The following is a 16,400-nucleotide window of genomic DNA, read 5'->3' on the forward strand; positions in this document are numbered from 1 at the left end:
CCTCTCTCTCTCTCTCTCTCAGCCCCGGCTCCCCGCCCCCTGCTCTGCGGAGGGGACACAGCTTCCAGGGTCTGTCTTTTCTTTCCTTTATTTTTATTGATTTCAGAGAGGAAGGGGGAGGGAGAGGGAGAAGCATCAATGACGAGAGAGAATCATTGATCGGCTGCCTCCTGCACGCCCCCCACTGGGGATCGGGCCTGTAACCCAGGCATGTGCCCTGACCGGGAATCGAACCCTGATCTCCTGGTTCATAGGTCAGCATTCAACCACTGAGCCACACCAGCCAGGTCAAGGGTCTGTCCTTTCTGTCTCCACTGAGACACCGGCTCCCTGCAGGGCCCGTTTCTCTCCTTGGGGTCACACCGCACACGCACACGCGTGTGTGGGAGCAGGGCCCAGGGTGTTCCTCTCTGTGGGGCGCTCGCCGGCTCACGGGCTTGTGCCTCGAGGGTCCGTTCTAGTTCGCGCACCCTGGCTCCCGCCGGCTCGGCGCTGACCCTCTCCGCTCGGCGTCCGTCCAGGCGGTTTGGGCGCGGACCTCGTGCCTCCCGGTCAGTGTCAGGACCCTCCCCCGGGCTGCGGTCACGTCCCTGCGCGTTAGCCCGGCTTGCCCAGCAGCACCCCCTTCCCAGCAAGGGCGGCGGCTGGTGACGAGGCCGCGGCGGGTCCCTCCGGGAATCCGCTGGGAAGACTGAAACACGCATCGTCAGAGGTTCGTCTTCCTGAGGAAAGTCCGTCCCCAGGAGCGTGTTTCCGCGGTAACCCAGCGCCAGGCGCGGGGGTCGTAGGGCATCCGTTTTGGGGGGGATGCCGTGTCCCCGAACAGGACACAGGCCTCACCCGTGAAAGCGAGCGCTGCGTGGCCTGTCCCAGCCCCGCGTCCAGCACCCGCACTGCCCGGAGCGCGTTGTGCCGGCGCCCGTGGCTCCCCTGCTGGGCCCGGAATTTGGGGGCGCGCTGCCCACACCGCAGAGGGCGGCCCGTCCTGGGCCTCCTCGCCCACTGCCCCCCGAGAGGATTCCGAGGCGCAGCTAACGGCACCCGCGAGTATCGGCAGTGAGGGTGCGCGCACCTTCTGTGGACACACCCGCGTGGCCTGCGGGCTGGGACGGCGGGCCCGGGGGCGCGGGGCCTTTCGGACGGACCACGCGCGTTTCCATCCCGGTCTCCACGCCGCGTTTCTCGGCGCTTCCTCCTCCTGCCTGTCCCCGCACTCGCTCTCCGTCCGTCTCCTTCCTGATGGCCTGCGGAGGGACAGACAGGTAATGGAGACGAAATTGAAAGGGGGAAGCAGGGAGATGTAAATGAAAAGGAGTTATTATAAGTGTTATAATGAACTGCCTTTCATTTAAATATAAGAATGTAACGCTGAAATGAACTTGTGATCCTGAAATGCATTTTTAATGAGTTTCCTTTTTATTTTGCTGCTTCAGTGGCGTATTTTAAAGACCCTTTTGAAAAAAGCCACATTAAAAAGCCCCACCAAATGCCACAACACGCGGAATTGGATATTGGTTTATTCCAAAACTGCTGATCAGGAAGAGCGGTTCCTCATCACAGCACGTTGCAGTCACTTTATTCAAATGAGCCTGAATTTGCATTGTGATGTGCCGTTCTGATTTAGGGGAAAAAATTAGATTTTCAGATCAAATTGACCCAACCAGTGAAGCGTGAGGGGCTGGCAGGTTGCGTCTGAGAGCCGGATGTTCTATCAGACCTGCAGCGGTGGGCGTCGTGGCCCGTGGGAGCAACTTTCTTGTCCGCGTCCCCTCTCGTCCAGGGCCACGTCCCCCTCTCGTCCCGCCGTGTCCCCCTCTCGTCCAGGGCCGCGTCCCCTCTTGTCCAGGGCCACGTCCCCCTCTCGTCCCACCGTGTCCCCCTCTCGTCCAGGGCCACGTCCCCCTCTCGTCCATCGCCGTGTCCCCCTCTCGTCCAGGGCCACGTCCCCTCTCGTCCAGGGCCACGTCCCCTCTCGTCCAGGGCCGTGTCCCCCTCTCGTCCAGGGCCGTGTCCCCCTCTCGTCCAGGGCCACGTCTCCTCTCGTCCAGGGCCACGTCCCCCTCTCGTCCCACCGTGTCCCCCTCTCGTCCAGGGCCACGTCCCCTCTTGTCCAGGGCCACGTCCCCCTCTCGTCCAGGGCCACGTCCCCCTCTCGTCCAGGGCCACGTCCCCTCTCGTCCAGGGCCGTGTCCCCCTCTCGTCCAGGGCCGTGTCCCCCTCTCGTCCCGCCGTGTCCCCCTCTCATCCAGGGCCACGTCCCCCTCTCGTCCAGGGCCGTGTCCCCCTCTCGTCCCGCCGTGTCCCCCTCTCATCCAGGGCCACGTCCCCCTCTCGTCCAGGGCCACGTCCCCCTCTCGTCCAGGGCCACGTCCCCTCTCGTCCAGGGCCGTGTCCCCTCTCGTCCAGCGCTGCGTCCCCTCGGGTCCGTGCCGGGTCTCCCTTGGGTCCGTTCCAGGTCTCCCTCGGGTCCGTTCCGGGTCCAGGGCCGGGTCCCCCTCGGGTCCGTGCGGGTCCCCCTCGGGTCCGTGCGGGTCTCCCTTGGGTCCGTTCAGGGTCCCCCTCGGGTCCGTGCGGGTCGGCCGCGCTCACCGCCCCGTCTCCCCCCAGGCGAGCGGCCCTTCCAGTGCAGCCAGTGCGGGGCCTCGTTCACGCAGAAGGGCAACCTGCTGCGCCACATCAAGCTGCACTCGGGGGAGAAGCCCTTCAAGTGCCACCTCTGCAACTACGCCTGCCGCCGGCGGGACGCCCTCACCGGCCACCTGCGCACGCACTCCGGTAGGTCCTCTGGGCGCGCGGGCCGGGGCCTCCCTGCTGGGCCCGCTCCCTGGGGGCGGCCCTCCGTCGAGCGCGGGCCACCCTGATGACCTGATGACCGGGCGGCATCCGTGTCCCGTCGTCCTGTGGTTTCCCCGGCAACCGGAGGAGGTGGGTGGGGCACATCGCCCAGGAAGTCCCGCCTCAGGGAGAGTATTTCCACAGAGGCCCCGCCCCCTTCCCATCAGGTCAGTGGATCTTTTTAAAGGATTTCCTAGCTGACTGTCATTGGGCGTCACGCTAATGCCCCGAAAGCCCAGATACACGTCTGTGCTGCTTGCCAAGCCACACGGGCTCCTGCCACACACAGGGTTTTAGGAGCTCAGTGGCCATCATTGCAAAGGTGATAGCCGAGCCTCACGGGGCCTGTCCTGATGGGTGGACGCCTGTCACCTGAGGGCACGCTGTCCCCCCTTGGGCCCGAGTGTAACGCCCACACCGGGAGCCATCACGCCTCCATTAAGAGGACACGTGCCGTGTTTTGGCCACACATCCAGGGAGCGGGAGGGCCACTGAGCCGCAGTGAGCAGGAGGCTCCCGTCAGCTCCCCCGTGAAGCACGGCATTCAGTCAGATCGCTGCCGCCTGAGAGCCTTGCTGTTTTCCGTTATCCGGTGGCCCCTGATCTGACAGGTCAGAGGAGGGAGGTGGGCCTGCAGGAGGCCCTGGGGACCGAGGAGTCTTCAGACCAGCTCCTTCACGGCCTCCCGGGCGGCTCCGACCGGAGGGGCCACCCTGGGCCCGGGGCAGGTCCTCCCGTGTTCAGGCCCGCTCCCTCCCGAAGGGGAATGAGTGTGGCTAGTGTCGGGGTTCAGAGGCCTCTGGCTGGGTCCGTTTATGTCCCTGTGTCCCAAGCACCCAGGGACCCCTCTCCCGTGGAGGAGACCGGCGCCAAGCAGCGAAGCCCATCCTCCCAGGGCTGTGACGCAGCGTCGCGGGGGCGGGAGCACGCGGAGGGGCAGTCGGTCTGGGGGGAGGCATCAGGGAGACGCCAGTAGAAACGGGCTCGAGTCCCGGCTGAGAGCTGAGGTTCTGCTTCGCCTTCAGAGACGTCCCCTGACGCGCAGTTCAGCGAGGGGTCCCCGAGAGGGGCTCGGGGCGCCTGTGAGCCCGTGCCGTGGACACTGTCATGGTCCCCACGGGCCCAAGTGTAACGCCCACACCGGGAGCCATCACGCCTCCGTCAAGAGGACACGTGCCGTGTTTTGGCCACACACCCAGGGAGCAGCCTGCGGAGTTCATCCAGGAGCAAGGGGGCAGGGGTCCTGGGGCCCAGGCACCCCCTCTCCATCCTGACCGCCGTCCCGGCCACCAATGAGGAGGAGGCTCCCACAACACGCGCCGTCGTTACCTGGTGACGGTTGGGGTCTTAAATCTGCCGGGAAAGGAGCCGCACGAAGCGGGGGAGTGGCTCCTCCCAGCGAGCGAGCCGGCCAGCCAGGGTCACGGTGGGGTCAAGGTCACCTCCCCATCGGGGACGGGGCAGGCGCTGCAGGCCGGGGAGGGCGTCGCTGAGGCGACAGGGACTCTCCCAAGGAGGAGACCGGGGCCTCCCCACGGAGGAAGGTGGTGAGTGACAGGGGGCGTTGTTAACGTCCCCGCGTGTCGGTCACGAGAGGCGCATGTTGTCCACGTGGAGGGGAGGGTGTGCGGGGACTAAGTGACACGCAGGCCCTGAGGCTCCAGGTGTGAGGAGGCGGCCTGGGTGCCAGGCCTGCAGGTGACCGGGTCGGGAACGTGGCAGACACGCCGCCAAGGTGTCAGCTGGACATCCGCCCGGTGACAGGAACCGCCAGGCAGGAGCCACCTCCCCGCGGGCTCGTCCTCCGCCCGCGGCCAGCCCTGGTTGCGCTGGTTGACACCAGAGGTCTCCCCTGCGCCTTCGCCAGCCCAGGACCTCCGGGGGGCTGCCCGCGCCCTCCTGCCGCGGCGTCGGGAGGGCGGCCCGGGGGTCAGGCTTCCCCGCTGCATGCCTGCTCGTTCCTTCGAGGCGCGGCGGCGTCCTGCCCGGCTGCCTGAGGACTTCTCCGCGACAGAGCGGGCCTCCTGCCGGTCGGGGCCCACTGAGGAGCGAGGGCCGTCCTGCCGTGGGGAAGCCGTCCCTGACCCCCGGCTGCCGGCGACGCTGACGTCTGTCGGTGCCACTGACACGCGGCTCGTGGGAAGGACTCAGGCTCCACAAGGAGATTCCCCGGAGACGCCTGTGTCTGCACCCCGAGGTGGCCGCCTCCGTGCCGTGGGCAGCAGCCGCTCCTCCGTCTGCCGAGACTCGGTGCGGCTCCCGGCTCTCCGGCAGCGCTGGTGGCCCGAGTAGCGAGGTCACCGTCCGGCTGCCCCACACTCACAGCAGGGGCTTGGGGGGCAGGCGGGGGCGGGCCCCTCCTTCACCGCTCCCCTCGGAAGCTGCGTGTTCGCCAGAGACGCTTTCCTGGAGAAGGCGGGCGACGCTCCGCGGCGTGCCTCAGTCCCTGTCACCGTGAACGCAGAGTCAACACGGATCCCACGCTCAGCATGCCGGCGTCCAGACCCCAGGACCCACCCCAGGCGCTGGCTGACGCCCTGGCTTTCTCAGGAGGGGCTCGGGGGCGTCCGGTTCTGTTGGTTCCTGAGGAGACGCCCGAGGAAGCAGCTCAGCCAACGCCGCCGTCTCCGCGTCCCTTCCTCGCGTTAGGGACACGGCACCTCCGGCCGGCGGAGACCCTTTCTTCTGCTGAACGTTCCGGATGCTGCCTTTGTCTCCGTCTCTGAGCCATCGCTCCGGCCACCTGCGGACAGCTCACGCTTCGGTTCACCCGCTTTACCCAGCATTCCTGCTGGGGTGGTTTTGATTTTTATGTGATTCTTTCAAGTTAGTGAATCAGATGTGAGGAGAGGGAGATTGTCCTGGTCTTAGAATGGAAGTGCGTATTCTTTTTTTGTTAAGCCTCACCCGAGGATGTTTTCCCATTGATTTTAGAGAGAGTGGGAGAGAGAGACGGAGAGAATCATGGATGTGAGAGAAACACATCGATTGGTTGCACGCGCCCTGAACAGGGCCTGGGCTGGGGAGGAGCCTGCAACCGAGGCACATGCCCTTGACCGGACTCGAACCCGTGACCCTTTGGTCCGCAGGCCGACGCTCTATCCACTGAGCCACACCGGCCAGGGTGGAAGCGCGTATTCTGTATCAGAGTCGTTGAAGACACTTTGTCTCTCTCACCCCTTCAAGGTCCGGGTAGAAAAGTCTGAAACTCAGGCGCGAGGGGAATCCTCGTCCCCTTCCCGCAGTCCCGCCCCTTGAAGTGCGGGAAGATCCCGCTCAGGGCCTAGGGCCGGCCGCCCGCCACGTGGTAGTGGCACTCACCTCGCAATCGTGAAAGCCAAACGGAGTGAGCGCTCCGTCCGCCGTGACCCTTGTCGCCGTCCAGAGCTCGGCAGGCGGTGGCCGCCGCGTCGGACGCTCAGGCAGAGAAGGCCCCTTCGTGGTGCGTCCAGCTGGACGGGACGGATTAGAAGCCTCGCCCTCCTGCGGCTCTTTGGGAGAAACACGGAGCTTGGCGTCAGACAACACAGCGCAGTTTGGAACACGCGTGCTCACGCCATTGGAGACCCTTGTCGCCGTGGTTTCCTGGAGACGCCGTCACCCCGTCATGCTGGGACCGAGTTCACTCTGGTGGCCTTAGGTCTGGCCCCAGTGCCATGCCAGCCCGGCCCCGGGACACGTCCGACCAAGGAAATGAATCTCCCACGACCAGCCCACACGCGTCCCCCCTCCCCGCTCTGCCCGGGGACCCGGCCCCCGTCACACCGCGGAGGCGCGCGCCCGCCTGTGGAGGACAGTGACTTCCTAGGAGCCTTGGGAGAGGGGCGGGTCGGAGGGAGCAGGACTCGCAGGGTCGGGCAGCACGAGGAACCCCTCGGCGTGGGCCCGGTCACCGTTGGCCATTCTGGCGTCCGGGCGCTCTGAGCCTGAGGCAGGGCCCGCTGCCGGCGGTAACGACTGTGTTGCATGCTCCCCCCGACTCCCCGAGGCCGGCGTTTAACCGGGGTCTCGCACTCGATTCTGTTTCCTGCAGTCGGCAAACCTCACAAATGCGGATACTGCGGCCGGAGCTACAAGCAGCGGAGCTCCTTAGAGGAACATAAGGAGCGTTGTCACAACTACCTGCAGACCATGGGCCTGCCCAGCACGCTCTACCCAGGTAAGCGCCCGCCGCCCGCCGCCCGCCGCCCGCATCGTCGGTAACTGTTGTTTTTCTCCTCACCCGAGGAGTGAGGACGCTTCTCCATCGATTTTCAAAGAGCGGGAGGGAGGGCGGAGAGGAAAGAGAGACACACATCGACCTGAAGGACACGCATCGATGGTTGCCTCCCCCTCGCGCCCCAAAGGGCCTGGGACTGAACCTGCGGCCGAGGTGCCCGCCCTTGACCGGGGATCCGGCCTGCGACCCTGCAGTCTGTGGCCGACGCCGACCACGAGCACCCGGCCAGGCTGGTGACTCTCGTCGCCGGGGCGCTGGGCGCTTCTCTGTGCCGAGTCGCCGGGACGGGACGTGAACACGCGGGAAGACGGCTTCCGTGAGGCGTGCCCGCCAAGAGCGCGGCTGGGCTGTTCCGGCCGTGGGCGCAAGAGCGCGGCTGGACGTGGCCCCGCCGTCGGCGGCACGCGCTGCCCGGCACTGGGGACTCTCCCCTGGGACGTGACAGCCGCCAAGCCCTGGCCGGGTGGCTCAGTGGGCAGAGCGCCGGCCCGCAGACCTGAAGGGTCGCAGGTTGGGTTCCGGTCAAGGGCGGGCACCTTGCTTCAGGCTCGATCCCCTGCCCGGGTCCGGGCCGAGCGGGAGGCAGCCAGTGCAGGAGTCTCTCAACCAGTATCTCCTCTGCCTCCCCCCCCTTCCACGCTTCCTGCACATCAACGGGAACGTCCTCGGGGAGGCTCGGCCACAAGAGAGAGGAGGTGGGAGGCACTTCCTGCCGGGCCGACGGCACAGGAAGAACCAAGAGGAGCAGGCATGAGCGCGTGGAGCGCACACGCGGGTCACACGTGTACCTGGACACGTGGTCAGGCCACCCGAGGGCTGCCCGTGACACTTGGTTCTTTTCCGCCCTCGATGGCGGCCGTCGGTGTGCTCCACAGCCAGGACCACCTCACCCTGCACATCCGCTCAGCACTGCTGGCGCGCAGGCAGCCTGGGTCCTCCGTGATGTCCCGAGGCCGGAGGGCCCCGGGGTGGCAGGTGCTGGCGAAGGCTCTGGGAACCTACAAGGCGTGAGGATGAGTCCCCCAGACGCGGCGGGGATGGGGGGCGGGGCTCCTGGCTGCTGGGCGGGGCTGTGCCCCCCGCCCCGCGCCCCCGGCCTCTGGTCCCTGTCCTCCCACGCCCGCCTGCCCAGTGGGCGCACAGCTCCTGCCCCCTCCCCGTTGGCCGGGCCCCTTTAGGACGAGGTGCGAGCAGAACGGAGCACACGGGACGCAGAGGGGACGGATGGTGGTGGCCACGCAGCTTTGCGTTGAGCGCTCTGGTCACCGGGGTAACTGTCCTGTCCATGTGGACACGGGCTCCGCGGGAGGCTCGGGGCCCTTAGCGGGAAACGGGGGCGGGCGGGCGGGCGGCGTGGCCGCGGCCTGGGAGCTGGGGCTGGCAGGCCCCTCCCTGGCGGCTCTGAGGTCCGCTCAGGACCAGCTCCTGGCAGAGAGGAGCCCGTGGCGGCCGGGCCAGGCCCCCGAGGGAGAGGGCCGGACCCTGCGGACGCCATCCGGTCAGAGAGCGGCAGCGAGGGGGGGGGGGTGAGGGCACCGGTTTGCCGTGTGATAGGCACATGCTCCTGCCGTCCTGTGTGACGGCGACGGCGACGGCGACACGGACCAGGCTGAGAGGGTGGCTCAGCATGGCACTCAGCGCCCAGCGAAGCCAAAACGACCAGAAGCAGCCTTAGCGGGCGGTGTGCGGCGCGAGGAAGAGCCCGCACGGGGCCGGGAAGATGGCGGCGGGGTGCGGGGGCGGGGGGCATGTCCCTCAGACCCAGGTGGCCCCACAGGGGCTCGGGCGTCTTGCTGGCATCTGGGGGCCGGGCAGCAGGAAGAGCCCCTGGGGACCCGTGGGGAGCTGGCGGCTTGGCAAGCAGAGCGCTGCCTGGTGCCTGTAGAAGTGCAGCTGCAGCTCGGGGCTCCTCCAGGGACAGACGGCCGGCGGGGCGGGGGGGGGGGGGGGTCTGCTTCCCGTGCATCCGGGGGTCAGCTGGGCTCGGAGGCCGGACTGGAGCCCTGAGCGTCGGAGGGGGGGGTGGTCCATGGGGTCAGCTGGGCTTGGAGGCCGGACTGGAACCCTGAGCTTCGGAGTGGGGGGGGGGGGGTCCATGGGGGTCAGCTGGGCTCGGAGGCCGGACTGGAACCCTGAGCTTCGGAGTGGGGGGGGTCCATGGGGTCAGCTGGGATCGGAGGCCAGACGGGAGCCCTGAGCGTCGGAGGGGGGGTGGTCCATGGGGGTCAGTTGGGCTCGGAGGCCGGACCGGAGCCCTGAGCTTTGGAGGGGGGGGTGGTCCATGGGGGTCAGCTGGGCTCGGAGGCCAGACGGGAGCCCTGAGCGTCGGAGGGGGGGTGGTCCATGGGGTCAGCTGGGCTCGGAGGCCGGACGGGAGACACAGGCGTGAGGAGCACCACCGGCTCCCCCCACGGCTCCCTCCTGCTCTGACCCTCGCAGTCTCCGTGGCCCTTGTTTTTCCTGCGGCTCAGGGTCCGAGCAGAGCCCGCCCCCCCCCACCCCCCACGCGCTGCCAGGACCTGCCGCGGCGCCCTGAGCGTCTCTTCTGCCCCACTGTCTGTGTTGTGGGGGGGGGGGGGAGGAGGGAGGGGATGGCGGGGTGGGGAATGGCGGAGGGGGGCCCGGGCATGCTGGCTCTGACTTCCCTCGGCTCTCAGAGGCCGGCCTCAGGCTCGGCCGAGGTGGGGGTTGGGAGTATTGGAAACGTAAGAGGACGCGTCAAAGGGACACAGTCATCCCCGCCCACTTCTCGGGGACAGCGGTGAGGGCCGGCCCTTGGGTTTGGGGGTGCCTTGAGCAGGTGGCTCTGGGCAGCTCTGTCCCTGGCAGGGTGCTGGGAAGAGGAGAAATAAACTCTGCTGGAGGCCTGGCTTTTTAAAAATATATTTTTATTGGTTTCAGAGAGGAAGGGAGAGGGAGGGAGAGGGAGAGACACCAATGATGAGAGAGGATCAGGGACCGGCTGCCTCCTGCACGCCCCCCACTGGGGATGGAGCCCACAGCCCGGGCCTGTGCCCTGACGGGAACCGAGCCCTGACCTCCTGGTTCCTAGGTTGACGCTCGACCACTGAGCCAGGCCGGCCGGGCGAGGGCCTGGCTTTGTAGGCCTCTGACACGGGTCAGATGGACGCTGGGCGACCGGGTGGTCCCGCCAGCACCCCTGAGCGCCCCCCGTGTCTTCGGTTGCAGTCATTAAAGAGGAGGTGAATCACAGCGAGGCGGCCGAGGACCTGTGCAAGGCGGGCGCCGAGCGGGCCCTGGTGCTGGACAGACTCGCAAGTAACGTCGCCAAACGTAAGAGCTCTCTGCCTCAGAAATTTGTTGGTAAGAGTCCCACGTTTGCTGTCTCTTAAAAACAACCGTGTGGGTTAGCCGCTGTCCCCGGCGGAGGGTCGGCGAGGAGGCGCTGTCTCCTCGGTGAGAGCAGACCGCGGGGGACAGGTGTTCTCCCAGGGGCTCCTCCGGTCCTCAGGGAGGACCACCTGTGGACACTCGGTGGGCATGGGGGGGGGTGGCGGGTCCGGGGGCCCAGGGTCCGAGCGCGGCCAGGCTCACGGCACAGCCAGACACCCCAGCCTGAGCTGGACGCGGCCGTGGTCCCGCGGAGCGCCCTGCCCCGCACTTGCAGGGGTCATGGGCAGACTGGCAGCGCCTGCCAGGAGGAGGGCCCCGGAGGGGGCGGCGCTAGCTCGCGGGGCATCTGCACCCGTGCCGGGCTGAGAGGCGGGGCACCGCCCCAGGAGCGTGCTGTCCGCTGTGGGTGGTGGGCGGACGCCCCGAGCCTTCGCCAGGCCGCACACGGCGGGCAGAGGCACCGCCGGCCACCTGGCTGTCGGTCACACCACGCTGTGTCTCACTGGGTTTTGTCAGGAAACGCCGAGGTTGTGAGAACGTTCAGCAACTGTCAGTATTAAGGTCACCTGTTGTCACTGGGACAAAATGGACAGGGGATGGGAGAGGGGCCTCAGGGGGGACGGGGGAGGGGCCCCCTCAGGGAGGATGAGCATGGAAGGGAGGCCTGCCAGTGGTGGGGTGGGAAGGGGGGGAAGGAAGTTTAAGACACTTTGCAAACCACCTGCTGGGGCGCGGGAGCCGCCCGCCCACACGTGTGAGCTGCAGGCTGTGCCCGGGCCCGGCACTTCCTGAGCAGAGTGGGGCGGAGTCATGGGCCCCCGGAGGCTGCTGGCCGTGGGGCGTCAAGTCCCCTGGTCTGGGGGTGCGGGCCCACTCTGGTCTGGGGGTGCGGGGCCCACTCTGGGCTGGGGGTGCGGGGCCCACTCTGGGCTGGGGTGCGGGGCCCACTCTGGGCTGGGGTGCGGGGCCCACTCTGGGCTGGGGGTGCGGGGCTCACTCTGGGCTGGGGGTGCGGGGCCCACCCTGGGCTGGGGGTGCGGGGCTCACTCTGGGCTGGGGGTGCGGGGCCCACTGTGGGCTGGGGTGCGGGGCCCACTCCTGGGGGTGGGACCGTGGCTGTCGGGGTGCAGAGGCAGCAGGGTGACGCAGCGAGAACGAGGGGCCAGCGGGCTGTGGGGGTCACTGACCTGGGAAGGGAAGCGGGGCGACGTCCTCCTCGCCCGCCAGGCCTTGGTGGGATGTGGGCCTGTCTGAGCTTTTGGAGACTCCGCCCCCTGAGCCTCTGTGGAACCCCTGTCCCCGCCGGGGAGACCCCAGTGCAGGTGCCTCTGAGGCATCAGAGCTCCCAGGTTAAAAACGGGAAGCCGGCTCCTGGGCCAGGGAGGCTACACAGAACAACAACCCTCAGAAGGCGGCCGCAGCCGTGTGCCAGCCGTGTGCCCAGCCGCGTGCCCAGCTGTGTGCCTGTGTGCCCAGCCGCGTGCCCAGCCGTGTGCCCAGCCACGTGCCCAGCCATGTGCAGAGCCGTGTGCCCAGCCATGTGCCCAGCCGCGTCCCCAGCCATGTGCCCAGCCATATGTCTAGCTGTGTGCCCAGCCGCGTGCCTAACTGTGTGCCCAGCCGTGTGCCCAGCCACGTGCCCAGCCATGTGCAGAGCCGTGTGCCCAGCCATGTGCCCAGCCGCGTGCCCAGCCGTGTGCCCAGCCGTATGTCTAGCTGTGTTCCCAGCCGCGTGCCCAGCCGCATGCCTAACCGTGTGCCCAGCCGTGTGCTCAGGCATGTGCCCAGCCGCGTGCCTGCCCGTGTTTCCCCAGAGGCTGACGATGGCCAGTTGTTTTCTAAAACAGCGGCCCTCCGCCTGTGGGCGCTCAGTCCCCCATCCTCCCCGGCTCTTTCTCCTTCTCCGGTCAAACAGGAGCCGCCTCGGTCCCTTTAAGGCTGGAGGGCTGGTCCTCGGTGAAACTCGGGGGGACGGAATGAGCTCCTGTCACGGGGCCCAGTGGGGGCGGGAGCGGGGAGAGCCCTCCAGTTTGCATTCAGGAGACGGGCTGGTGCCCGTGAGCACATCGCTGGACTCAGGGACCCCACCTGTGAAATGGGCCCGGCGCCTCCTGCCCAGAGCCCTTCGGGGCCACAGGCCGAGGTGTGGCGGTGCTCTCCACACGGGCCGCACCGGAGAGCCGGAGTGGGGAGCGTTTTCGTGTGGAAACTGCTCAGAACGGCAGGTATCTTGGCCTGATTCGTAACCTGTGATTGAACTCGGACACGAGTGTAAGGATTGGTGTTGATGCCGCGTTCCTTACGGTGCACGGTGTACGCCATCAAAGGCGTCGCCTCTGAGGCCTCAGGCACAGGCAGCGGGACCAGCGCCGGGCCAGGAGGGCGCCGCGTTGCCTTTCGTCTGTCCGGTGGTGGTGGTGAGGAAAGATGCAGGACAAAATAACCGTGAGCGGTATTCCCCTGCCCCTCGTAATCACCTCAGTGAGCGTCTTCTGAGACGTTTCCTTTTTAATGAAAGAAAACACCCTGTTGATTTATTTAAATGGCACGTGGCTAATAGGAAGAATCTTAATGCAAAGGTGAATATTTTAGAATCACCGCAAAACCCAGTCTCCAGAAGCCACCAACACTCAGAGTAGCTGCGGTTCACTCTACACATCCCTTCGCTTCTGCGCTTGTCTGAGCGGCCTGTGTCTGTGAGCGGTCTGTGTCTGTGAGCGGTCTGTGCCTGTGAGCGGTCTGTGTCTGTGAGCGGTCTGTGTCTGTGTCTGTGAGCGGCCTGTGTCTGTGTCTGTGTCTGTGAGCGGTCTGTGTCTGTGAGCGGCCTGTGTCTGTGTCTGTGAGCAGCCTGTGTCTGTGAGCGGTCTGTGTCTGTGAGCGGTCTGTGTCTGTGAGCGGTCTGTGCCTGTGAGCGGTCTGTGTCTGTGAGCGGTCTGTGTCTGTGTCTGTGAGCGGCCTGTGTCTGTGTCTGTGTCTGTGTCTGTGAGCGGTCTGTGTCTGTGAGCGGCCTGTGTCTGTGTCTGTGAGCAGCCTGTGTCTGTGAGCGGTCTGTGTCTGTGAGCGGTCTGTGTCTGTGTCTGTGTCTGTGAGCGGTCTGTGCCTGTGAGTGACCTGTGTCTGTGAGCGGCCTGCGCCTGTGAGCAGCGGGGGACATGTAGGGGGGTCAGGGCAGCGGGTAAACCTGAGGATGCTGTCCCGGCGGCTGCCGCTTTTGGACGCCCGCATTGACACGGGTCGTAAGTGTCAGAGGGGGACAAGAACCAGCGGGCTCACCCTCACATAAATATTTTCCCACAAAAGATACTTCTTAATATTTTTATTGACTTCAGAGAGGAAGGAAGAGGGAGAGACAGAAACATCCAATGATGAGAGAGAATCATGGTCCGGCCGCCTCCTGCATGCCCCCTACTGGGGATGGAACCCAAAACCCGGGCCTGTGCCCTGACTGAGAATCGAACCCTGACCTCCTGGTTCATAGGTCGATGCTCAACCCACTGAGCCACACCAGCCCGGCACAAAAAGCTATTTTAAAGGATTTCTCTGAGATTAAAAAGATACGAATGAAAAACATTAGAACGTTCACATCATGTTTATTCATTTGTACCCCTTTGGTCGGTATCTCCTGACGCCTCGCTCTGAAGTAACTATAGGGGCATCGCCCCCCTCCCAGGGCCCAGTTGTGCTTTCACTGTCCCGTTGTCTGGCTCCCCTGTTTCACACTCTTCTGGGACCAGAATCCTCACAGTCTAGCTGTTTATTGTCAACGCCATATTTAAAGAGATTCAACGCTCAGACCTGGTTGTTCTGCTATTTTGTCTTTTTAATGTTTTTCTCAGTTACCATTGACATTCACTGTGGTGTGAGCTTCAGGGCCATGTTCCTGTCCATTTCAGTGATCTCGTCATTGCTTGGACTTCACAGTCACGAACCTTTTCCAGGAAAATCCGATAGGCCTGTGCGTGCGCCGCCGTCCTGTGCTTGCGGACCTGGAGAGCCCGTGGCCACGTGGGTGGCGGCGGGGGACCCTCTGTGTCCCCGAGAGCCTCTCAGAACTCGCCACGATGAGGATGGCGGATCTTCGTCTCCTCCCGAATGCCGCGAGAGCCCTTTCCGTAGCCTTGGAGTTCAGCAGAGGCTGTGACCAGGTTACGATGATCTCTGAACGCATGATAATCTGGCCACTCAGAATATATATATGCTAGAGGCCTGGTGCACGAAATTTGTGCATGGGGTAGTGGGTGTCTCTCAGCCCAGCCTGCACCCTCTCCAATCTGGGACCCCTCGAGGGATGTCCAACTGCCCGTTTAGGCCCGATCCCACCGGGCAGTCGGACATCCCTCTCACAATCCAGGACTGCTGGCTCCCAACTGCTCGCCTGTCTGCCCTCCTGATTGCCCCTAACCGCTTCTGCCTGCCAGCCTGATCACCCCCTAACCACTCCCCTGCCAGCTTGATTGATGTCTAACTGCTCCCCTGACAGCCTGTTTGCCCCCAACTTCCCTCCTCTGCTGGCCTGGTCACCCCTAACTGCCCTCTCCTGCAGGGTTGATCACCTCCAACTGCCCTCCCTTGCGAGCCTGGTCCCTCACAACTGCCCTCCCTTGTAGGCCTGGTGCCTCCCAACTGCCCTCCCCTGCTGGCCATCTTGTGGTGGCCATCTTGTGTCCACATAGGGGCAGGATCTTTGACCACATGGGGGCAGCCATCTTGTGTGTTGGAGTGATGGTCAATCTGCATATTACTCTTTTATTAGATAGGATAGAGGCCTGGTGCACGGGTGGGGGCCAGCTGGTTTGCCCTGAAGGGTGTCCCGGATCAGGGTGGGGGTTCCCTTGGGGCGTGGGGCGGCCTAGGCGAGGGGCCTGTGGTGGTTTGCAGGCCGGCCACACCCCCAAGCGACCCAAGTGGAAGCCCTGGTATCTGGGATTTATTTATCTTCTACAATTGAAACTTTGTAGCCTGGAGCAGAGCCAAGCCTTCTGCTCACTCTGTGGTGGCAGCCATTTCTGTTGGGATTTATTTTTGTTCTATAATTGAAACTTTGTAGCCTTAAGCAGAGGCTTGGGCCGGCCAGAGTGTGCGGAAAGCTTGGATTCCTCCATCGCCAGGGAAACCCAAGCCTCCCTCCTGCTCTTTCCATGGCTGCAGCCATCTTGGTTGGGTTAATTAGCATACTCGCTCCTGATTGGCTGGTGGGCGTGGTTTGTGGGTGTAGCAGAGTGGTGGTTAATTTGCATATTATTCTTTTATTAGATAGGATATTAGAGGCCCGGTGCATGAATTCGTGCATGGGTGGGGTCCAGCCAGCCTGGCCAGGGGTAGGGGACATGGGGCATGACATGGAGCTTTGCACTCTGGGTTAAAACCTCCCAACCCATGAACATGGAGACTCCCGCTTTCCCCTTGCTTCTGGGAAATTCTCTTCTCTCAGGGCATCTTGTTCCCTCCATGCTGTCTCTCAGGGACACCCGCTGTCCTCCATCGGCTCCATGTCTGTTAGGATGTCATGCCTCTTCGTGTCTGCACGGATTCCCTGGGACCGTGCTTCTCCCTGCCCGTGACTGCTCTCCCCGGCGCCGTCTGCTCGGTTCCTGGCGGCCTCGAACCACGTACTGACGCTGAGGCAAGGCGGTCAGGATGTTTTCGGGGCCCGGACCGCAGCTCCTTCTTCGCCGCATCCTGTTGCTTTGACAATCTGTCTTTCAGGATCTCTGGGTCCATGTCACGCAGCCTCGATGAGCCGCTTCCTGTCTTCTCTGAATTGAGCCTCTCCCAGGCCAGCTCGCTCCGTGGGCCTGTGGCTTCCTCTCTCCCTTTGAGCGCTCGAGACGTTCTCACAGCAGGCTTTCATCTCCTTGTTCTTGTCGGGCTGGTACAGATCGACTGATGGTCCAACATCCTTCCCACTGTACCCGAGGCTTCTTTTTTCCTGTGAGAGCCGTCTGTCGGCTTCTCTAAATCTTGAAAGAATGCCAAGGGTGAGTGGGGAACC

General features: G+C 64.9%; 1 protein-coding gene across 1 annotated transcript in view; it reads left to right on the plus strand.

Annotated features, from left to right (window-relative positions):
* The window catches only part of IKZF1 (IKAROS family zinc finger 1), a 67,095-nt gene that overhangs the window by 44,661 nt on the left and 6,034 nt on the right, over positions 1-16,400 (plus strand). The window contains 3 exon segments of the mRNA XM_079785353.1: positions 2,608-2,775; positions 6,869-6,994; positions 10,244-10,378. Coding sequence (XP_079641479.1) covers positions 2,608-2,775; positions 6,869-6,994; positions 10,244-10,378 — 429 coding nt within the window.

This window comes from Cnephaeus nilssonii (assembly GCF_951640355.1).
Source record: "Cnephaeus nilssonii genome assembly, chromosome: 12".
Taxonomy (NCBI): Eukaryota; Metazoa; Chordata; class Mammalia; order Chiroptera; family Vespertilionidae; genus Cnephaeus; species Cnephaeus nilssonii.